General features: G+C 47.7%; 1 protein-coding gene across 2 annotated transcripts; it reads right to left on the bottom strand.

Annotated features, from left to right (window-relative positions):
* Window positions 1-564: 564 nt before the first annotated feature.
* On the bottom strand, window positions 565-22219 carry CCNI (cyclin I). 2 transcript variants are annotated; one of them, XM_015861584.2, is made up of 7 exons: window positions 21847-22219; window positions 13650-13806; window positions 7250-7384; window positions 4304-4378; window positions 3987-4127; window positions 2901-3131; window positions 565-2300 (listed from the first exon to the last, which is right to left on the bottom strand). In XM_015861584.2, exons 2-7 carry the CDS (start codon window positions 13761-13763, stop codon window positions 1842-1844), a joined length of 1155 nt encoding a protein of 384 aa, XP_015717070.1. In that variant the 5' UTR covers window positions 13764-13806; window positions 21847-22219; the 3' UTR covers window positions 565-1841. The 2 variants fall into 2 exon arrangements, with proteins under 2 accessions (XP_015717070.1, XP_015717071.1); XM_015861585.2 differs by lacking the exon at window positions 21847-22219 and adding an exon at window positions 17160-17258.
* Between the last annotated feature and the right edge of the window lie 1059 nt (window positions 22220-23278).

The following is a 23278-nucleotide window of genomic DNA, read 5'->3' as shown; positions in this document are numbered from 1 at the left end:
CACAAGGAGAGAAGCACGTGGAGAAAGGAAGCCAGTACAGGTTGAGGCTTAGAGTTATTGCTGTTGGAGGACAGTTTTGTCCTCATCTTCAGTTCGTCTTTGATGTGTCTGATGCAGTTGGATGCCAACTAAAATAAGCAGTCCTACACCACTCCCTGCAGGTTTGTACTGTGCAGGCCCACAGAGCCGGGAGGCACAAGAGCCCTGCCTCACCTCTGACTGCAGCCGCAGCCAGGGCTCTCGGATGGGCTTGGAGCACCCTGCTCACAAGCAGTGTGCTTGGCTGGTGGGCAGCCTGCAGCTTACCCAGCACTCGTATTGGATCTACTGCTGGAATCTGGGGCTGGTTTTGCTCTGGGCCGTCACACTGGGTAATTTAACACAGAAAGACGTGTGCACTGAAGCGAGTTTGAAGTAATGAGCTGTGCCCGCTGCAGTACCCTTCCCTGGCACGCCGGCTGCCCAGTTCCTGGTCTCACAGGTCCAGCACAGAGCAGCTTCCTCATGGCCTCCACGTAAAATGGATCCTGAACCCAGGTAAGAAGTGTGAAACGGGACTCGGAATCCAGGACAACTTTCTTTATTGCTACCAGAAGGCTTTCATCAGTACAATGGCTCCAAATACAATACCTTCCTCAGGGCTGTGGAGAGAGCTTACAATCGGGACAGGTCATTCTGAGAAAACAGAGGTGTAACATTTAAAAGAGACAAGCTTTGAAAGGTTTTACTCTTGGTTAGAAGTTACATGAACACAAAACTGGGGGTTGGGTTAGGGGCTCTCGGGGGTCGATTGGGGTGGGTTTTGTTGTTGTTTCGGGTTGGTTTGGGGTGGGTTTTTTTTGTGTTTTTTTTTGTGACTGGTAATTATAACCTGTCAGACGTCAGGCTGCCCAGCGCCCCGCCAAGCAGTGCTGGTGGCATGCTAAGCTTACAGACACACAGGGGAAAAACTACCCAGATTCAGCAGAACTCAAGGTTTGCACTTGCTGCCTGGAGCCAAGTGCTGGTGAACATCTACACTGAGTGAGTGCAACTTATCCCAGTGCAAACAACACACTGCTTTTGTTCAATAGATGCAAAATCCGTTAACTGCTCTGTGTGTCTGCCAGCAGTTTGGATGTTAAGGGACAGAGCACCGTGGCTGGATGCCCTCCTGTTCTAAGGGTACGTTCACACTCCTGTGGCTACGTTGGTGCAGAGCGCTTTGCGAGCAGCGCTGTGTGTTTTTCCTGACTAACCTCTTATTTAAATCCAGTTTTTTAAATAGTATCACATTTAAACACCAAAGTGCTAACGGAACAAAAAGGCCTTTTTCTTCAGAAAGAAAAAAGAAACCTGCCATGAATGTACGGATCGTCATGCGCAACACTCGCCGAGAATGAAAAGAGGAGCAAGCAGAAAAGAGCAAGGAGAGGATGGAAATCAGACCGGAGGTGTCAACTGGCTGGGAAACCTGAAACAACCGCACGACTGATGAGAGCTCTTGGACATGGAGGATGGCTTACGATACACGGGAGCAGTAAAACAGTGGAGCTGACAACACTAGAAAGAAACAAATTTTTGCTACTTTTTTTTTTTTGTTTGGTTATTTTTTTGGGGGTCTTTTTTTTAATTTTTTTTTTAGCTTTTTATACTTTTTTGTGTTTTAAGTGCTTAAATAGTGGAACTAGAATTAGCCGCACAAGGGGGGAAAAAATAATTGAGAAAAGGGCTGGGATGTGATTTCTGTTGGCTCCCTTCAGTTCAGCCTGACAAGGTAAGGTCCCTTCTCCCCCCAGGCCAGGATCTGCGTGGCTTTTCACACGTAGCTGCGGTGCAGCGGGTGGTGTGTGTGCCCACAGCTACATGACAGACACTGGCTGTAAAGGCGGACAAGGGGAAACGTTGCCCTCCTGCCTCGAGACGTCAGCGCCGCAAACAGAGCCCATGTTCTCAAGAGCCACTACCTCTGGAGCAGCGTCTTCGTTGTAGAGACGCTTGATACCGTCGTAGAAGTCATCCACTTCCATCTCTTCCACTTTGCGCTTGGCAGAGGCTTGCTTGCAACCGCTGGGAGCTGGCAGACGCTGGTAGAGCGCGGCTGTAGCTGTGACCGGCACTTCTGGCCTGCCGTTGTCCTTGGAGAAACCTGGCCCTGGGACAGAGGAGGGCTGGCATTTGAACGCTCCTCTGTTACAGGTCACCAGGGTATGCTGGAGGGGACTGTAGACATATACAGGATTGGGCAGCAGAGAAGACTGCAGAGTGGAAAGGTGATGTGCCACGAGCTCCCGGCAGTGGATCAGCTGCGCGCTGTCCATCTGGAATGAGGAGACAAGCAAAAACATCAACATCGCAGGATCACTGTCATGGAAAGGACGGGCAGCCTGTCAGGGCAGGGCTGTGCCTCTGAGTGTACCGGCCACCCGTGCACCATGCTTCCCAACAGCATGCTGAATTCAGCAGGATGAAGGACAAAATAACCAAAACACAAAGACTTCAAAGATACAGATCCCTGCTTCCTCTTAAGCCTCCTGGAAATAGTCGGGGGAGGAAAAATGGTCAGATTTTAAAAGGCCTCGCTGCATCTTCCCCAGCAGCTCGTTTGTCTTCCCAGTACAGGTAAGACCACGTAGTATGCCTAAAATGAATGGTGGAGCAGCTAACGGGGATTTTCTCCTCACTGTGTTGCCCCCCATGTGCAGAAGGACACACGGATCCTCCTTCTGTCACCTAATGGAGGCAGTCAAGACTAACGCTTTGCAAAGCTGACCCACAAACTCCCCACAGCCTGAAGCTCAGCCATCCTCAGAGAAGCACGACTGCAGGCACAGATCAGCAAGCGATGAATCTGAAAGCCACAGCCGGGCTGTGTGCCCAGTCCTGCCCCACTGCAGAGTGTGGTGCCGGCACCCCCTCACCTGTGCCTTCTGGAGCAGCTCGATGATGAGAGCCAGCCAGTCGGGGAGCAGCTTCTCCAGCTCCAGGCTGACGATAGCCAGCGCCAGCATGGAGCCCTTGAACTGCAGCAGCTGGTAACAGGCCATGCAGTGCAGCAGCTGCTTGGTGAGTGCCGCCACGTGCTGAGAGGGGCTCAGCTTGGGTAGGATGGACAGGAGCTGAGGCCTGTTGGACACTGCGACTGCATGGAACTGAGGGAGGAAACAAGCACATGAGGCTGGCGGTATCACCAACAGGCAGCCCCTGTTCTTGAGGTTAAGTCAGACTTCAAGAACAGCAACTGACATCTCTGATGCACAGGGATCTTCCAGATCGACCCTCAATGCAATTTTCACATCATGGAAAAAACACTGGTCAGCTGAACCCCCACTGCCTGCTTAGCACAGCCTTTCTGGCAGCGCCTGCACTCATACATACACCCTGCCTGGGGGCTTGGCAAAAGGATCCCTTCTCCTCTCAACAATGTCGGTTTGGAAGTTCAGGTGTCCCAAACAAAAAACTCCTCCTTAAGCAAACTGAGAGAATGAACTTCAGTAAAGGGGGGAATCTCAGGACACCTTCATTCCCTTTATCTTTCATCTAAGAATTTTGTTCTCTGGCCTGGTCTTTCTGCAGCAAGCACCAAGCACTCCCACTGCCCAACATCAGCGCATTCTCCTTGGTTCATTAATGTTGTCTTGCTGCCTGCTATTTAGCTGTGAGGAAGAACGCTGGCAGTTAAGATTTAAGGGCCGAGTTTTCAGGAGCACTGAATCACAGTGCATGGCTTGCCATGCCTCAAAACAGGGCCACGTTTCCAGATGGCAGGCCTGCATTTCAAAAGGTGCCCCTCAAGTGGCACCAATCTCCTCTGAAATTTTCCCGCAAGGCCTTTCTTTTGTTGTTAATAATTACTTTTATTTCAAAAACTACTTACACTGAGGAACTGCAACCACACCCTGAGGTTTGCACTACCCTCCAGGTTTTTTTTTGGTCTAGGTTAGCTATCAATACAATACTTTTACCAACAGACACCAGAGAGATGTAAATAATAGCCCCTCATTTACAATGTGAAGGAAATCCAGTGGCGTTGCCATGTGAAGATCCCAGTTCAGTTTATCCAGGATAATCTTCTCCATTCTGCGAATTTCAGCTGGAGAACAACCACAAAAGCTATCCCGAGCCAACACCTTCAGTACTGGAATCCTCTACAACAGCCAACACAAAGAAGAAAAGAGAAAAACAATTATTATTATAGAAATCATAAAAACTGCTCCGTGATTCCTGTCCTGGCAAGTGTCAGCTGCCACATGCAAGCAAAGGCAGGACTTGAAAAAGCATATATTCAGACAAGGTTAAGGTAGAACGACAACAAAAAGGTTACCTCGTCTTCCTCAATGGTCTTTGCAGCAAGGAAGAAGCAGCTGATTGCAATACAGTTCAAATATTTTGGACGGGCCTACAATACAGAACAGAAGTCCTTCTGTGAATGTGACGCAGGAACCATGCACAGTCTTTTCTGGATGAACATCCTAAGCCCCAGGGTCTCAGCTGCCTGTGCAACGTGTTTCAGAGCAGCAGGCTGACTTCTCATCACAGCACAGCGCTGGTGAGCTGGGCCGAGCACAGAGCTGTGCTCCATGACATCAGGCAGGATAGGAACCTGCCAGCCTCGTGACTGTAACTGGCACCCACTGATGTGCAGCAGCAGAGTGGAACGAGCTCATTTTTTAGGAACTGGAGTAGAAATGGAAAGGAGAAAGCCAGAAGGGGAAATTATCATCTGGCATAAGCCACTGCCATTCCACCTGCTTCAGCACTGCTGCTGGGCATCAGGCATAAAAAGAAGGAAAACACTGAAAAGTATTTTAAAATGCTGCCTTTGTCTACAGAAGTTAAAGCACCTGTTAAAAAAAAACCAACAAACCATCACTACTGTCTCTCTTTTGCAATTCTCTCAACTGTGACCCCAGGGTTCTTAAGAGAGAGCCAGGATTTTACAGTGTGTTGTGGTAGGTGAGGTAATGTTGGATTTGAAGGGGGAAAAGTGATTTTCAATACATAACAAAAACATTTCTAGGCCTTGATTCAGAATAAAAAGCTGAACAGCAGCAGGCACAGGCTTGTAAGTTATTCACAGAGTCTCTGTGATGGACCAGAGTAAGCAAATGTTCAGAATGTGATGCATCTGCTGGAGCTTTCGCTCAGCAGTGACCTTTGTCAATTTGATTCCAACAAAGCACTTCCATCACCCCATATAAACTACCCTTAGTGGCAGGGGACGAGGAAATGCCAAGGCACTGTTTCTAAACTCTGTTGCAACTGAGTGAGCAGGCAGCTGCAGAGCCATGCCCCCACCTCCAACAGCCTACTGGTACCTGCTACTCTTCTGTCCACATTAGGAGATGCTAAAAGCAAAGGTAAGTGAGAATCTCACACTGAATACAATAATCTACGTCTAACCTAAACTGCTGCATGATCCACTCTTAATAGGTAAATTTTTGCAGGTGGAACGGAGCTATGGGGTAGTTGAAATGCTAGATCCTGCATGTTACACTCAGGTAATATGATGTCAAGAAATCCAGCAGGCTGTTTCCAGGATGCAACGAGAGAAAGATCATTTCCAAAATGAAGATCTTTGATAACATTTGGCCACAGCTACTTAAAGGGACATCGCTAAGCCTGGAGCACTGGCTTCCCACTGCCATTTAAACTTCAGCTTAAATACCTGCATGGAATCTGCACTTGAAGGTGGTGCCTGCGCACACATCTGCACGTTAAACTCACTTCCCCTCCTGGTCTCCTACATGAGCCTCTACCTGCCTCTGAGCTGTCTGAATAGCACTCACCCAGAAGGAACAGAGAACCAGCTGAAAAGCACCCTTCTGCAGTCCTGCTCACTGCCTGAAGCATTGCTTACTCATATCCTCATAGTCTCTTTGTAGACTCTTTGCTACAAATTACTGAAAGAAAAACTGTACTCATGGCATTAGCTGTTGAGGGATTTAAAATACTTTTTTTTTTTTCCATCTGAGTAATTCAGTAAATCAGCCAATTTAAGATCTTTAAAACTTCCATGAATTGAAACTTGAACATTAGCAGTACTGAATATCTAGAATAGGTTAATGGATGATGTCACTTGCACGGCTGCAGAACACCACCCAAGCGCAGTGCTTCCTATCTGTCTCCAGAGCAGACAGAAAGTGTCACTGGCTGACACAGAGGAGCAACAGCCCCTAAGTGCAAGTACCCTAAATGCTGGTTGCTTTTTTTTTTTTTACCTTTTATGAACAGCTTCATGACATGCCAGTCTTAAACCAAACAGGTCTATGTGTTCTCTGTTCTGTACAATGGGGCTGGGCAGCCTGTCACTCCCAGGGCTGGCACTCACTCCTGGTTACCTCACCTCTCCTTTACCCCTACTCACGTATCCTGACATCAGTCTCCAGGTCTATCTGTCAGGCTGGCTACAGAGCACATCTGTACCAACTAACTTCTCCCCCAGAAAGTGCTCACATCTGCCTGCATGTTCCCCCACTTCTTACAGTTTCCTGCACTAGCAGCTTGCCAGGCCCAAACCTGCCCCTAAGCATTTAGAAGCACCTTCCAACTAGTTTTCTGCTAGCAGGTGATCACAGCAGTTTGATGTGATACAAATGCGACTAAATGCAGTTTAAACACCAGAGAAATTAAGAGCTGTGAGCAGCAACTTTCTCTGACTTTCTGTACCAGAGGGCACTAGGCCTATATTTCCAAATGCGGGCTAGCGGGCATTTCCTTTAGCTTAATGAGTCAATTAGTTTAAGGTGGAGACTTTTTAACTCTAAGGCAAAACCCTTCTTCACAGTTTCTGAATCAGCACTAGCTAGCGGTAGATTAGGAGGCATGTACCGCAGTAGGGCAAATGCAGCATTCAAAATGAGTTAAAAGTGAGCATGTAGTTGAAGAGGAAGGGGGCGTGTGTTCTCTTAGCTTAACATATCTCTAAACAAATGACGTGCATGACGTGAAGGAAATGGGCAGAAGGGAGGAGAGAGAAGTAGGAAAATAGTGTTGGCAGATAAAAGCGCTGGGTCATTTCCCCAAGAACTGTGTGTTCTTGTTAATCAGCCTCCAGAAGTGCCTCACTGTGCTGCCAGTTCTATAACCCAACATGAAGCACCTGCAGCAGTGCAGGCAGCATCCAATGAGGGTGTGAGAGGAAAAAAAAGAACGTGAGAGCAGAGGGGAAGCATGCATTTCCATCTGACCATGCCAACAGGACTGTACACAGAAACTGCTGAGTGGGTATTAGGAATCTATTTGAGTTTATGTATTTGCAAATATTTACCTTTACCACAGCTAAAAACCTGTCCAAAAGGCTGATGGCCAGGGCGAGTGTTTCTGGATAAAGGTGGAACTGGTATTTGAGCTTGGCCAGCCACTGAATGACCTCATCCCTCTGCTTTGGAGAAATGGCTACATCCTGTTGGAGAGAAAAACAAACTATTCTTAAACACAAGCAGAGCAAGTCAGAGAAAACTAAACGTTTGTATTCCTGCAGGAATTATTCAGCACAGAATCAAAAGCCTTTTGGAAAGGTGATGCTCAGGGTCAGCCTGAATCAGTGCTTTGTTCTCTGAGTTACACAAGAAATCTGCCCTAACGACCTTCCTCACAGCACCCTCAAGCAGCACTCTGAAATGTTACTGTGTGGAAATAAAGGATACCTTGCAGTTTCTTGAGTATACAGTTTTTTCAGCCCCCTTAGAATTACTTGGATACACAGAAAAGCTGAGCTTGAGGAAAAGCAGATGTGCTATGGGAGACAGGCAGTGCACTGCTCCTGTCAGACAGATGATGGGAGGGAAATGAGTTGGTGCTTTGGACAGGAAGGGTTTATTTTCCTTCAAACTGTGGGCATATTTTTAGCTCACTAACCGTTAAACATAGAAAATTCCAAACAGAGTTCACAGAAGAGCTCAGCATTATGGTTAACTGTGGACCTGGGCAAAGCAGGTACAATTTAAACTAAATAAAGGTTAGTTTTGTTTATTTTCTTTTTGGCCTAAGTCACCACCACGGATTTTCTTGGACAGCTGAATTCCAACACTCACACAGACCAATCATTGATACAGAATCTCTCTGACTTGTACCCTGAAATATTTACAGCTTCAGCAAAGCCTTTCAGTTCAACCGAGCAAACATTTGCTTTCCCTTCAATTGGGGGGCACAATTTGAAATGACCAGTGAGGGCGTATCCAGAAGTGAGAAGTGAAGGCAAGCAAATTTCTTTTGCAATGAAAGGGTCCTTAACCTCCGCAGCAGTTTGGCTACTGTTGAGACGGCTTAAAAGAATGAACCTGTGCAAGCAGAGTGCCATATATAAGTATAAGGAATGCACCACGCAGCAGTAGGGGATTTAGTGAATGCTCTGCTAACATCATCTTCTTTTGGACAAAGAGACGGGGACCTAGAATGTATCTGAGGAGAAAAATGAGCAAACAAGTATGTTAAATACTAGCTATCTTTGTAGAGTACTTAACACGTAGCAAAGCCAAGCCTGCACAGCTGAACCCCAAACACTACCGGAAGAGGGAGGAGTGGTAGGTGAGATGAACATCCATGCTGCACCTATTTTTAAATGGAAGGAGACAAAGCCATACAAAAAGGGTTTACAGTCATAGCCAGGTTTGGACAATATTGCAGACTTCAAAGGTTTCAAGCAGCTTAAAGGATTAAGTTGGAAATGCAGTATCTAGCCGAGCCCAGAAGGTAAGCTCTGTGTGCCCATCAGCTGAAAGCCAAACCAAAACCAGCCCCATTGAGCAAAATAAACATGATTGTAAAACCTTCCGTATGACTCCTGCTCTGGCCAGTAGCTTTACTGGTAAAGCCAGCAAGAGTGGGCTTGGGCTCTTCTTCACTGAGGGAAGAGATGCACCACCAGTGTTTCATTGACAGGCGTCTGCCTCTCCTACCTGCTATACAACAATAAACTATACAGTATCTATACAGCTCTGTTCTATATGTATGTTATACAACATCTGCTACTGAGGTGGGAGTGAAAATGGCATTTCTTATGCTCCTGGCTGGGGAGACAGGACTGTACTGACCACGGCTCAGCTCTGCTCTCCTTAAGCCTGCCAAAGCAAAAGGTCAGGCCTTCTCCTAAAAACAGCATCTGCGTGGATGGGGTGGGAGGGCTCAGATCATCTTTCTGCACTGTTGCCCAGCCTCCAGTCCTCCTATAAGCAGCCAGAAAGGATGCTCACCCTTCACAGGCGGTGCAGGGCCAAGAGGGGATACCTCAGACCAGCGTGTTAGCTCTATGCAAGGAAGCCGCAATGGAAAGAAAGCAACTGGACACTCATCCCCTGCTAACAACTGTCCTCTCCATGCAGAAAATAAAGTTGGGTGAGTCTCAGCTTCCTCCCAGCAGCACCAGGGAAGTTCCTTACAGCCCATATGGCCCTTACGGGACGGGTGACAGACTGAAAGTACAGAAAGTCCCACTGGGCCAGGAAGCAAAAGCCCCTCATTGTTCTGGAGGTGCTTTCCCACAGATGCTGTCCTTTGCTGCTCACTGTCTACCTGTGGTCATCTTGTATTGTCCCCACAAATCTGCCATTGTAGAACTTATCTCTGGGGTTGGAAGCATACGACAGCCTAGTGCACAAGTTCTAATTAGAGAAAATTAATCCAAAACCAAGATTAACCAGTGCTCTTTAACAGCGCTCCCTTCCTCCATCTGGCTCCCTCCTGCTTGGCACCTCCATCATCACAAGTTTGGCAGGAGCAAAAGATAGCACGCTGCACACACCACCCCTAACAGCTCTGGCAGATGCTCTCTCAAATCTGTAACACACCTCTATTTTCTTTCCTAAGTAATAGATGTAAGGGTAATCTCCACCTTTCGAGTGCAGCAGTTTGTGTCAGCATGAACAGGACCGAGCCGCCCTGCAAGAACAACAGAGCTAGCAGATCGTGTTTTGGACACAGACAGGGAAGCAAACAGGTTTTCAGTTTCTGTTCCTAGGGTAAGGGACCTTCCATGTCTGTTGCCAGAGCACTGCCCACAGCCCCATTTCGCAGGCACTATCAAAATGGCGCCGTTGAAGCCCTGGTGACAGGGAAAAGCACTGCCCAGAGCAGTTCAAAACAAGCTTCCTATTTACCAACACCCAAATCTCTTCGCTACTACCCTGACTGCAGGGCTGCTGCACTTACTTGCTATAACACAGGAGGGTCAGAAGTTGTGACTCAGGCTCCAATGCTTGCACAGCACAGATCACCTGTCAGAACACCGTGGGACTTCTGCAAAATGCAGTCTAAAAATATATTCTCTTCAAATGCAAACATGACTCAATTTTATTGCTGCCTCACCTAGGAAAAACACCCCACCTCATCATTTTTTTTTCTTATTATCTGCTGTTCCAGAGATGTTTTGCTCTTTCCCATATTTGGTTCTGCCTGTTTCTACTGTAGGTTCATCCAGGAGCAGGAAGGTGACCTTTATCAGGACTGAGAGGCTCCTGAGAAGGGTAATGGTAAACACTGCCTCCAGATCTGTCCTTATTTGGGTCTCAGGAGGGCTTATCTGACATCAGTGACCTGCAGGCAAGGCACATGGGTCCCTTCCAGCTTGCACCAGCTGAGAACGAGCAGGGTTCTCTTGAGGATCTCCATAAGGGGTGATCAGTGGGGTGTGCCTATGGTCCAGCGGGGCAGCAAGGAGTTTGAGCAGTGCAGCCTCCATCACTGTACAGCACTGCACCAAGCACCAAGGGGAAAGATTAGTGCCCAGCCTCCCAGCAGGACTGAGCACATTCATCTCACATTGTTTCACAAAACTGGTCAGTCCGTGATTCACCCACAGGGTAAACAGGCACCAGAAGGTTAAATGCCCTGCCCAAGGTCACGTGGCAAGGCAGTGGAAAAACTGGGAATAAACCAAGGTCTACTGATTCCTCATGGTGTACAGAGAACAACAGGGGACAGAAAGAAAGAAACAGAACAAGCAGCAATGGAGGGATGACAGAAGTAGCACTGTATTTCTGTATAAAAATAAAACCTCGCCTTACAGACCTCTCTGCTGCAAAGTTACTTGGTAACATGCAAAAATCAACCTTTGGCCAATCTTTACTGCTTCACTGCTCAAGCCTTAGGCACATGAAAACTGAATGCCATCTGCACGTAACCCAAAAGAAACAAGTAAGAGAAAAAAGACCAAGTACATCCAGAGGCACTAAGAGGGCTCCAGACCCAGCCCAGCTGCTTTCTGAGGCTGAACAGCCCCTGTGACACCTGGCTTTAATGCACTGCAAGCACACAGGGTCAGTGATGTACATATGCAGAAGGAAAGCTAAAAGAAATGTACACAGCAGTAGGGAGTGAGAGCTTTCAGACAAGAATTAAACAAACAAATCACATACATTAACAGAAGTCCACAATGGATTCTGCATCCTGTACAAGAAGACTGTAAGCGTGCTCCTGTTTTTCTGAGTTTCCTTCTTCCTCTCACACATCTCAAATGCTGACACATATTTAGAAACTGGTTCTTTCTTTCTAAACACTAGAACCTAAAAATGTCTCCTGAACAGCCAAAACAAAAAGTCCTGAGAAATAGTAACTGTACCTCAATCTCATCAGCGCTTTTCCTACATGCACTCATTATTTTCTCATTTGCAAACCAGATGACTTCATTAAAACTCAGTCTGGAGTCAGTCTACCTTTGCAGCAGGGAATGGAAAGATACACTTGCTTCATGCTGCCAAATCTGATCCACAGGGGGACGCAGATTCGTGCGATGACTGGTTTCATACCTCACTGCTACTGCAGCTGTTTTCAGAAGAGAAATAGATGCCAGGGAATGGGACCTTCCAGATACTACAGAAAACAGGGTAACTCATGTTGAACTTCTGGGACTTTTTTTGGCAGCATTGCCAAAATGCAGAGTGCAGAAGTGAAGGAACACGTGACAGTTTGGAAAGTTGCGTGTCCTGAGCTGGAGGAACAGAAAGGAATATTTCACATGACTACAGAAACAAGGTTCTCAGCCACTGGTGTGGCAAGCCAGGAGCTCCCCAGAGCAGACAGCTGTGTTTACGTTCTCTTTTTAAAATGACCTTTGTACATTTTACACATACGCACACAGGAATTTCATTCCAATTTAATGATTATTTACTGCTAAAAGACATTTAACGTTGCGGCATTCTAGCTGATTGACTCAACACCTGAACTGACATGTAGGAAAATGCACAGAAAGAAGCTGCAAAGAAGACAGTTTTGGAGCTGGAAGTCCTGTGAAACTGAAGGAGTGGAAGCCCTAGGGAGACAAACACGAGAGCCAGGAAACACTCCTGAGCAGGGATCTCACAAATACTGGCCAAGTGCAGGGGAAGGATCCTTCATCATCATGACGTAATTGCACATGAGAAGGGCAAGTTGCTTGGCATTCATTCAGGTCAGAACTGATTGTCTTCTGAGCATAAAGGGTACAATGCACACCAGGCTGCCTCTACACGTGATCCCACAGCGAGCAGCAGGGGCACCTCACCAGCTCTACACTGGGCAGAGGCAGCAGCCACATTACCCTTATACCACAGGGTACCAGAGCTGTGCTAACCTTGGCCATGTAACACCATAGCTGAGCAGCAGAACAGCCAGGCCACAGCACCAGCATTAGTCCCCACTCCGCAGTGACAACTGAAGCATGCCATGGGAGGGACCTATCTTCAGTGGGCAATCATGCAGCCCCTTGCTGCAGCTGGTGTTCTCTGGGCCACCAGTACCAACTCCACCAAGGCAGAAAGGGAGGTGTTTTATCCCTGTGAAATCTCTGCATGAAGATCTGGTTTGGCTGCACCATGCATCCCTAGCTATCCTGTTATACTGTAATCTTATCTCCCTGTAATATAACTGCTAACCCCAGCAATGCTGCCAGCATGGAATAGCAGGCTGGTTTACTATAAAGCAGGGTCTTAAATTGTGCATGGTCTGAAGAAAGCGCAGCTCTGCACCTCTGACAAGCAAGTCATGTGTCTGGAAAATTATGTGTGGACTAACAAAAAGAATCCTGAGCCCTTTAAAAACACATTTGCTCCTAGAGAACAGCGGCAGTTTCTTGTTTGCCAGAGATTAGCTTTGACAAGCTGACTGACAAACCCGTGTGAACATTTTACATCAATCAATATGAGCAAGGCTGGCTCTGAGCCTGTCTCAGTGGTTATTTCGATGCACTCCAACAGCAAGGTACCAGAAAACTCTGAAGTTAACTCACACCTCTAATACACCATCCTCTCACTGCACTGCTTGTTTTAAACACAACTACATGGAGTTCTCATGTGCTTGAGTGCAGGTGCCAGACAGGTACTGACTCTGAAGGAGCACAAACACAGTTCAGGCTGGATAATACAGTGAGTGGTCTGCTCCTCTTAAGGACCACAGAATTTGAGCAGAAACGTGTGTTAATTAATCCATGCAGTTTATGAAATGAGTTTAATTAAACCAATACACGTACGTGCTTCCACAAGCAGCAGAGCTCCATATGCTGTACAGCGTGTTCCGTACTGTGCTTGTGGGTCTATCCCACCAATAGAACAGCACCCACTTATTTCAGAGGCTAATTTTCCAGGTCTCAAACAGAAGACAAGCCCTCATGCAATAGCTTGAGTTGCACACACAGAAATATACCAGAGGATACTCTCACAGCTTCATAGAAGATGGAAGATGTAAAAAAGAGACGTTACCTGATTGGGCTGAATTTTCGGCACATGTGCTTTCCACATTTGAGCTTCCCTAGAGATTGCCATCTCCAGAAGGAGAGACAACCTCTGGCTCTCCACGGGTCCCGAAAACTTCATGGTGACCCTTGGATCTGCCTGCCACCCAGCTGGATACAGCTACCTGCAAAGGCAAAGAAAGCACACAGGTGACTGAAACTGCAGGAAATGGAACAGGCTCATCTGCAACACAGGCAGAGATCCATCTCGCACTTGGCATACCTTCCCAAAGGATCCCAAAGAACCAGCTCTAACTCACACGGAGCTGGACTAAAATCATCCACAGGCCTGAAACAACTACGTACCTCTACATCTGAAATTAAAACCTAAAACATAATACATATACATATGTTTAAGACAACAGATTCCACCGCATACATTTAAAAGGGGAAGATGATCTGACTGAAAAGGTTACTCAAACTGTGCTAATACTTCCGACCATTATTCTGTCTGCACATTTCTCGACAGTATTAAATTGTGTGGCGAAACAATTCTGCCCTGAAGGGTAAATCCATGGGAACGTTATTGAAGCTTTCTATTCCTTTTGAGAGCTGCTGTGAAATCTGAAACAGGTGGATATTGGCCAACTCCTAAGCAAGTTATTTGATTAAGACCAGCTTGTTGATACAACGTTATTTCCTGTATTTACAGGAAATAAGGCAACATGTTGAAAAGAGAAAATAAACCAAGATCACAGTGAAAGCACTGAGGAATGATTTACTGTAAATAACAACAGCTCTGAACAAAAGGACATTCAAAGCACTGTCGCAGCTTTAAAGGAAACTGCAGAACAAACATTTGTCTGTATTAACTTACAGAAGTTTTTAGAGGTTGAGATTCCCCCAGAACCTTCTCCATACATGAAGCATCTCACCTGGAGCTGCCCAGACTTTAAGTGGCAAATAAACTTCCAGCCTTTCAATTCTAAACAGAAAGCCCTCTGGACTGAGCTTCTATAAACAAATGCTTCCTTGTGAACACCAGCATGGCTGTCCTAGCTTGGCATAGCCCTAAGCGAGTGAAATGACCTCAGGTGAGCAGGGCAAGGCTACACACAGACATCTCTGGCTGGAGGGAATGCCTTGGACCAGGATTCTCAACTAGGGTGGAAGTGCTCCGCAGCACATCTCAAAATCACTCTTAATCCACCCTGAGCTCCTAGTTAATTATCCCTGTGGGCTGCAGAAATGTCCCCAGAGCAGGTTAATGGCTGACTCTGCACTGCCTGCTCATGGAGAAGAAGCTGTACCCCCAAGAATTAAACACTGATGCTCTCCGCTGGGTTCTGTAGGAAAGAGAGAGTAATTAACCATCCCTCAAACCACTGGAGAAAACACATGAAAAACTTCAGGCCAGAGTCAGCATCCTCAGAGGCTTTTTTCTGTTGACATAACCGCTTCCACCACAATCACACCAAAAATGGGTTTCACAGCCCTCTGGGCCTCATCTTGCTCTTGCTCACATCATTTTTCCCAGATTTTGGGCCACAGGGTTGGCTCCAGAAGCCTTTCCACAAAGCATTTCTGCCGCCCTGATCCCATCCCTGTTGTGCATCAGCCCCAGCGGGGAGCTCGGTGCTGTCCCCAAGGGCTCTGAGCACAAAGCATTTCCATCCAGCGGTGTCTGCAGTGGGAGAAGGAAGAATAACCTTTCCTCGTTGAACCAGGGAGGGAAACGAGCAAGGGCTGAGGCTCAGTAACCTTTATAAGGAAAAAAGGAGAATGACGTGCTTGAAAGTTTTCCTTGGAGCAAAAATGGCACGCAAACTTTTCCAGCACCGAGAGCAGAGCAGGCAAGCTGCCAAACAGCCGGAGGTCTGCAGCTTGTTTGCATCTGAATTTACATCGCTCTTCATCAGATAAACGCACAGCGGATTGAAAGAAATGGCAGCATGCTCTGAGCGTATGCAGCACTTCATGAAACGCTGCAAGCACTGCTCAGAGAGGAACAGGTCCCAAAACTCAGTGCTGGGAAGTCCCATTGGGATGACGGTGGTAGAGCCTGGTTAGGTCACCATCAAGTAACTCATCCTCGCTTTCTGCCTGTTTTCCTGACTGAAAATGAAACTTGAGGTCACTCTGGGAGTTTTAAACCACTGTTGAAGCTGTTGTTAGTTGCTTGGTTGTGTCTGAGTTGCAGGATTGTGTTTTCCAGCATCAGAACAGGCCTGTAACTCAGCTCCTGATTTTGCCCCGCCTCCATTTGCAATTCAACCACGCCAATACAACAGCGCACAGGAATGCACTGTAAACAGCATCACTGAAAGCCTTCAGGGCAATTATGAAAACCTCTTTCGTTGCACAGGTTGTTGTGTGTGGTTTGTTGGTTATTTTTTTTCCCCAAACAGATCATTTTGGGGGAAAAAACAAACAAACAAAAGATTTCTGGGATTAGAGACAGCTTAAAATCTGCTGTCCTTATTTTTCACATAAATCCAGGTGGATATCCTGGAGCTATGAAGGGTCAGAGCTCAGGCACCACATGCATTGCTGCAGCCCTTGTCAGCATCTTCAGCAGGCAGCAGCCAAATCTGCTTCAACTGTGGCACACAGTAACACAATCCCACAGATGACCTGAAAACAGACTTTGCTGCGTGGGGGAGGAAGGCAAAGCAGAAGGGAGGGAGGATGGAGGCTGAATCCCTGCAAGCCCCAGCCAGCCATCTGTGATTTGCAACCATCAAAATGCAGTTTGTGCTGCTAGGAGGAATCAGCTCCCTGCGAGATGATTAGAAATTTCAGAGCTGTGGGCAGGGGGTGGGACGGATGTTAATTTTAGTATCTGGGGCTTTCTCCTCCTTAACTCCTTCCTCACCCGGCACCAGCAGAGCAGCCCACAAATGCACTTCAGCTGAGAGGAGGCAGATGCAGCACTGCTGAGGTCTGAGAAGCAAAATAAGCAGGCATCAGCTCCCTTCATGATTCCTATGTTACTCTTGTGTCAAATAACAATCCTAGGAGGACAGAGCTCCCACAAATGCCTCGCTACTGCAAATCAATGCCCAGTCTTCTATTATTTCCCTTTGTTAAAGCACAACCCAGTGTGACAGCACAGACTGGTATGGGTTAAAGCTGACATCCAACTGCTTGCCTTGTGCTAAGTAAATCATGTTGTAGCCTGGATAGTGGCAATAGCATGACAGAGCTGTGAGACAGCGTATGTAAGCTTTTCCAAATTAAATGATGGGGGTAAAAACGTTTGGGAATACAGTTTGATATTTCAACATCTGAATAAGCAAGTGGATGCGAAGCAAGGAACTGATTTCTATGGAAATCCTATGGACATTAAGATGTATTTCCCTGAAACATATCAACATCAAACATAAGAACACCACAGGTAAGCATACAACAGCACACCTTCAGCAAGCAGCACATTCCATTTGTGTATAAGCAGCTAACAGCCTGAAATTCAGAAAGAGGTACTTTAATACAGGCTGGAAATGAAGAGGGCCCTTTGCCATTTGTCTGCATGACTCACCCAGCACCAACTCCCACCATCTGCTACAAAGGGAAGCCTGTGAGATATTCTGGCAGCATCTTTCAGGCAAGCTCATGTACATCACACACTTGCCACTTCCTTTCCTCCAACCAGATCTTTTCCTGGGAGTGTAAATAAATGTGACCTCATTTTAGTGCTGGTTTTCCAAATTTAAGAGATCTCCAGACATTTTAAAGAAAGCAGACAGTTAAAGAACACAAGTCTGCAAGCACTAAGAAAGAACACAGAGCAACGTTTTGATGGGGAGCCATTCTAAAGCCTGTTGTGAAGCACAGAACTCCCATGGCCTAGTATGGAGGAGAGGAGCCCTTCTGCTCTTCTGCATAGACAGCCCTAAGCCATTTTGTACAGCCCACAGCTGCTGCCAAACCCAGAGTCCCACAAACTGGGTTAATTCTAACAATTCTGCTGTGCCTCACTGCCCAGGGCTCACGACCGACACAAGAGTTTCACTATCTAAGGGACACTCAAATGACAGAAAACCAAGGCAGCAGATGAACTCCCAGCTGAACTTCCAAACAACATCCCCTTTCTTCCCTCTCACAGAGGCAGGCACGCTTCCAGGTCTCTCCTGCCCTAACCCTTTCCTGGACGAGGACACCGGCTCTTTTTGGTCACTCTGACGGCCATGATGTCCAAGCAGCATTTGCCCAGGACTGCAGGAAGCATGAGTTTGATGCAAAGAGGAGATCAGCCCTGCTGGCTGTTGCTTGGCGCACAGATCTCTGAGCTCACAGACATGCTGTCAGGTGAGGAGTGTGAGCCTTTACACTGTACACAGGGGTGATGCACTCAGGACAGGCAGCCTCAGGTTCAACAGTTCCCTACAGAGATGGTGCCCAGAACTGAAGCACAAAAGAGCTGTAAAGAAACAATAAACTTGGGAACGAGGTCCAGGATCCCTCTAAAAACTGCCTGCTCTTGCTAGATAAAGGCAAGGCTGCGGGCCCATGGAAGTTCTGTGCCCTGACAGCATCTTCCTGACCAATATATATATATAGGAGAGTCAACAAGGAGAGCTGCTCCTCTGGGCCTCACACATGGCAGCAGCAAGGAGAGGGTCACTGGGGATGTGAAGTTTAAAGGGGACACTGTCCCCCTTAAGACCTTCATAGACAAGTTGCTAAGATATGGGCTGGGTGAGCAATGGGTTGGATTGAAACCTGGTGTCGTGGCTAAGCCCAATGGGTTTCATCCTTGGAGATCTCCAAAAGCCACCTTGACATGGCCCTGGGCACCATGCTCTGAGTGTCTCTCCTGGAGCAGCGCTTGGGCCAGCTGGATCCACCTCAGCCCTTCTGTGATTTTATAGGCCTCAGGCTCAGAGCAGTGTGGCGGTGAGAGCACAGCTGTATGCCCAGAGGGGCACACACAGCCTCTCTAAATGCTGAAAGCAGAGCAGGAAGCTTTTAAAAAGAGAAGAAAAAAAAAAAAGCAAACGAAACCTGGCATTATGTAATGTCTCACTGCTAGTCTCCTCAAAGCAAAGGCAACGCATGCAGAGCATGATTCACTTCTCCCATCACCAACGTAACATAAATCAACAGCAAGTTGAAGGAAGTCACTGCGAGGAAAATCAAGCTCATGAAGCATGAAACCGAGCAGTAATTTCATAAAGTAGGGCCAGAGGCTTTCATGTCCATAAAAGCCAACTCTAAAGGGGTCAACAAGTACTCAGGACGTAAGGCATCATGCAACACCTTTTGAGCAATACCATCGCCTGAAACCAAACAAATACAGCGCCTCTATGGCAAAGAGAAAGGAGCCGGATCCAGCATCAGTTCTCTTTGTCTTTTGGCAGCAGTCATTAATGTTAATGAACAACAATACAACCAAACAAGTTTTCACCCAGTTCAACACTCACATCCAAAAAAAACCACGCATCTACAACGGCTTGATTCCTCTTGACAACAACAAAAGGCAATTTTATCTGAAAGCATAAATGTTCACCAAGGCCAATATTTTGCTCCGCCGGCTCCGATTGGCTTCGGGGTAAATTATCAGTGATTACAGCTAATATCAGGATACAGCGCGAGGCACTAAAAAGAGGCAATTATGAGGAAATGAGAAATTATCTGCTGTAGAAACAATAGATCAATTATGAGGTACGGCCCAGTAGCTGCAGAACAGCATTCTTAGGCTCTGAGGGTACCATCTCCTCATTCTCATTAACCAAAGAGAACCCACAGCTATAAAGCTTAATTATCCTCCAGGAGCATGAGCGTGCTGTCTAATTAGCCTCTCGTTGAGACAACACATAAAAGGACCTCATTCCAGTTGTCCACAAAAATAGGACGGCACAGTCCTGGCTCTCCCCTACACGCTCATGTCTCCTGCCCTATCGGTATTAATTTAACAGCCTCTATTTCCCAGGTTCCAGACCTAAGCACGAGAGCCTTCAGCCTAAAATAAAGCCAGGAGGCAGCGTGGGTACTGACATGTCCAAGGGCTGTATTTGTAACAGCAGAGCTAGAGCTGCGCTTCTGCAAAGTGCGTTGTGCAAAGTTCCCCTTTGCTCCTACCAACACAAGTACAAGCACATTTGTGGCTCTCCCATAAATGGAGACTAAGCCACATCTGACAGTAACGTTGTTACAGCAGTTGCATCTCTAAAAGAAGAAGGCTTTTCAATGGCAACTGAAAATCACCAGGTTTGCAGCCCAAATTCCATTGAGAAAGCAAATGTTGAAGATCTGGGGGGCCAAATTGTTAGCAAACAGCACCAAAGTGAAGCTACCCCAGATGATGAACACTCTGTGATCTTACCCTGTGCAGCTTTAGAGCAGCCAAAAAGGCACAAAAGCCTCCGCAAATGGGTTCACCCAGCACCTCCCATCACCCTGGTACAGAAAACGTTTCATGCCTGGACCGATGAGCAAAGTAGAGTATCTGTAGTAACATGTTATTAAAGACAGAGCTTTTGAATGAGTTTATTGCACTCCGAGTGCAAATACACGTTATGGTTAATAAAACAGTGTTGATAATATTTACAGTTAGCAAATGTGGGAAGGGAGAATTTCAGACTGTATCTGCCTCCTACTTACAAGGGAGACACCTGATATTTTCCACACATCTAAGTGACTCCAGCTTGCTTTCCTAGTGCTTGAAAACAGCTATTATCGTATTGAATTCTGAAAGAAACCCCCCTCCTCTATTGTCAGTAAACCAGAATTCTCCTTCAAACCCAACTCCCCAGTGGCCAGCCTGGATTTCCTGCTGCTTTCACTGGAGGGTCCTGCTGACAGCAGCTGCATTTTCAGCATCTCTTACCCCATGGGAAATCACGAGAGCTAAGGAAAGCTGCCAGTTTGTTCCTGGGCATCTTAGCTCTGATGCTGAATGGTCTCACCTTCAGAGCAAAGTATATTTCGAGCACGAAGATTATAGTAACAAGTATTCTGAAAATAGGAAATGAACACATTTTAGAAGGTAAATATTGATTGCATCCCAGTGTTAATATCATATTCTGGATACCGTGCTGCCCTCAAAACCACAAGTCCCAACTCCTGACTTGCTTGTTTCCCCATACAAAGCCACTCTGACACCTCCACAGTGCAAGAATAGCAGCAGTTTCCTCAGTGCAGAGCTCTGTGAGCACCCACTAGATGCTGGCAGCAGCCCAGGACATCTCCAACCAGCCCCAGCAGCACCTTCTGTACAGAGAAAGAGCAGTATTTTTAAAGGAGGACCCTGGAGCAAACAAAGCACAAGACATGGCAAGAAAAATACAAAAACAGTAAGAACACAGATGTATTAAATGCAGCATCAGTTCCACCTTTTATCAAACTACATTAAAGTTCATCTCTTACTGGGGAAAAGCCAGAAAGAAGATCAGCTTCCTGCATCCTACACCAAGGTCTGTGCAGGCACAAGACTGGAGATGAGAGCGAGTTGCCCCCCAGCCTCACAAGGCAGCCAAACTCCTTCAAAAGCAAACCTGTATCACCAGCAGGGATCCAAAAGCAAACCCTCGAGACACGGAAATTTACTTTCAGACACAGTGATTTGCTTTTAGAGAGACAAGCTCCGGCCCTGCCACGCTTCCAGAATCTGGGCAGGAGGGGAGAAAGGGCCACAGTGACACATGTCACCCCTGCAAGGTAAAGGTGAGCCATGCTCCAAGCAGCAGAGTTGAGCAACCAAGTGAGCTTTGCTCAACTTAAATACTGAGTTATAAGGAGTCTCACACTTCTGTCTAACACAAGGGGCTGTGCCACGCACCGTGCTGCCACACACTATGAGAAGGATGCTCATAGAGCTCAATACTAAGAGTGCTGCTGATTTAAACAGCCTCCATTCTAAGGGTGGGGGGCTACCAGGTTGTTCCCTTTTCCTTCTGGAATGGCAAGGCAAAGGGACGGTTTTATTACTGCACTAAGGACAAGTCTGCAGGAGGATTTGTTTTGCAAGCTTCGACAATCTCAGACCTCTGGTGATAAGTAAACACAGCTCTTCCTTCCACAAAACTTCTTCCATCGCCGACGGGGCAGCAAAGAGGGATGGGCACGGCCCAGCTCTGCCAACAGCCACGAGCAAAGGCGCGGAGAGAACCCAAACAAACGCTGCCCGGCACCCAGGGCCACAACAACCAAGGGCTCGGAGACAGCAGCTCGCCCCCCCAGCACGCCAGCATCCCTCGCACACCAACACGCCCGACCCCGCTCACCTCCCCTGCGGCGGCGGGGTGCCCGGCGGGGCCCGGCCATCAGCACCCCATGGCGGGGCGGCAGTGGCGGGGCTCCTCCGCGGCGCTTCAGCTCCGTGCGGGCCCCATGGCCGGGGCGGCGGCGGCGGCGGCGGCCGGCGGCAGGCTCATGTCGCCATGGCGGGGCCGCGGCGACGGAGAGGGAAAGGAGAGGCGGGCCGCCGCCGCCGCCGTGAGGGGGGAACGGGGAGGGAAAAAGGGGGGGGGAGGGGGTAAAATAAAATAAAATTAAAATTAAAAGGGGGGAGGGAGGGGGAGCGAGAGGCAGCCCGCAGCCAGCCGCTTCCCGGGGGGAGCAGGGGAGGGAAAGAAGGGCCGGCGCCGCCGCCGCCTCCCCTCAGCCTCTCCCCGCCTCCCGAGCAGGAGGGGCGGCCCACGGAGCCCGCACCACAGCGCCACTCGGTGCCGTTCGATGCTGCTACGGGGACTCTATGCTCAGCACGACGGCGGAGGGATCGCGAGCAGTGAAACGACCGGCGAGCCTGCGCTCTAGAGCCGCCCGCCCCTCGCTTGGGTCTAACCAAGTATCTAGTGTTCTTCAGGCCCCTGCTGTTTAAGGAGCTCTGTTTCAGGGGCCTGTAAAGCTGTTTGGGTTCTCCAAACTCAGTAGTTTCTGGTAGTGATCCACTGAAAGATGGCCTAAGCCTGAGTATAACTGCCTGGGGTTCAGAATAGCAGCACAGTTGAACGCAGTCTAAAAAGAGACATGGTGTGTGCCCAGAGAAGCTGAGGGTTATGGTGGGCAGGCTGCCATAAGGAGCTGCCAAGACCAAGAGAGAGTGTTGAGATGGAGACAAGAGGCAAGAACTTCATGTGATTGGGCCTGAGGCCCAGGGAGAAAGTGAAAGAGGTAAAACTAAGCCTAAAAAGTAACCTGGTGAATGCTATGAAGCACATCTGGAAAAAGGCCATCAAAAGCAGGTGCAGAGAACCTTCATGTGCAACAATTTGGTCACCTTGGAATAGTGGAGAGACCCCAAATGCCCAGGCTGCTCTCTAGGGAGGAGACAACCCTGTGAATACAAGAGCAGTGAGAGACCCACCTTAGTGGAAACAAGAGAATGACACATATGAGGCACCTTCTGTAATACCCGATGCCTTGCTTATAAAATACATTTTTCCACCACTGAATGGAGAGTGAGAACAGAGCACTGCTTGATTCGCAGCCAAATCCCAAGATGTGAAAAGGGGAAGAACATACATCTTTGCAGCAGACGTTTCTATCTGTAAAATGCCCTTCACAAAGCAAAGCAAATGAGCTTCTTGTTTGCCTCTGTGTTATGGAGTCCCAAGTACTATTTACTGCATGACTTTTGACCAGACAGTTAGATCTAAAGGTTAAATACTAATTTTCATATACACACAACTTACGCACACACAGAGTACAACATAA

This window comes from Coturnix japonica, chromosome 4, assembly GCF_001577835.2.
Source record: "Coturnix japonica isolate 7356 chromosome 4, Coturnix japonica 2.1, whole genome shotgun sequence".
Taxonomy (NCBI): domain Eukaryota; kingdom Metazoa; phylum Chordata; class Aves; order Galliformes; family Phasianidae; genus Coturnix; species Coturnix japonica.
The sequence above is the reverse complement of the archived record's forward strand: the minus strand, read 5'-3'. Positions and strand labels throughout refer to the sequence as shown.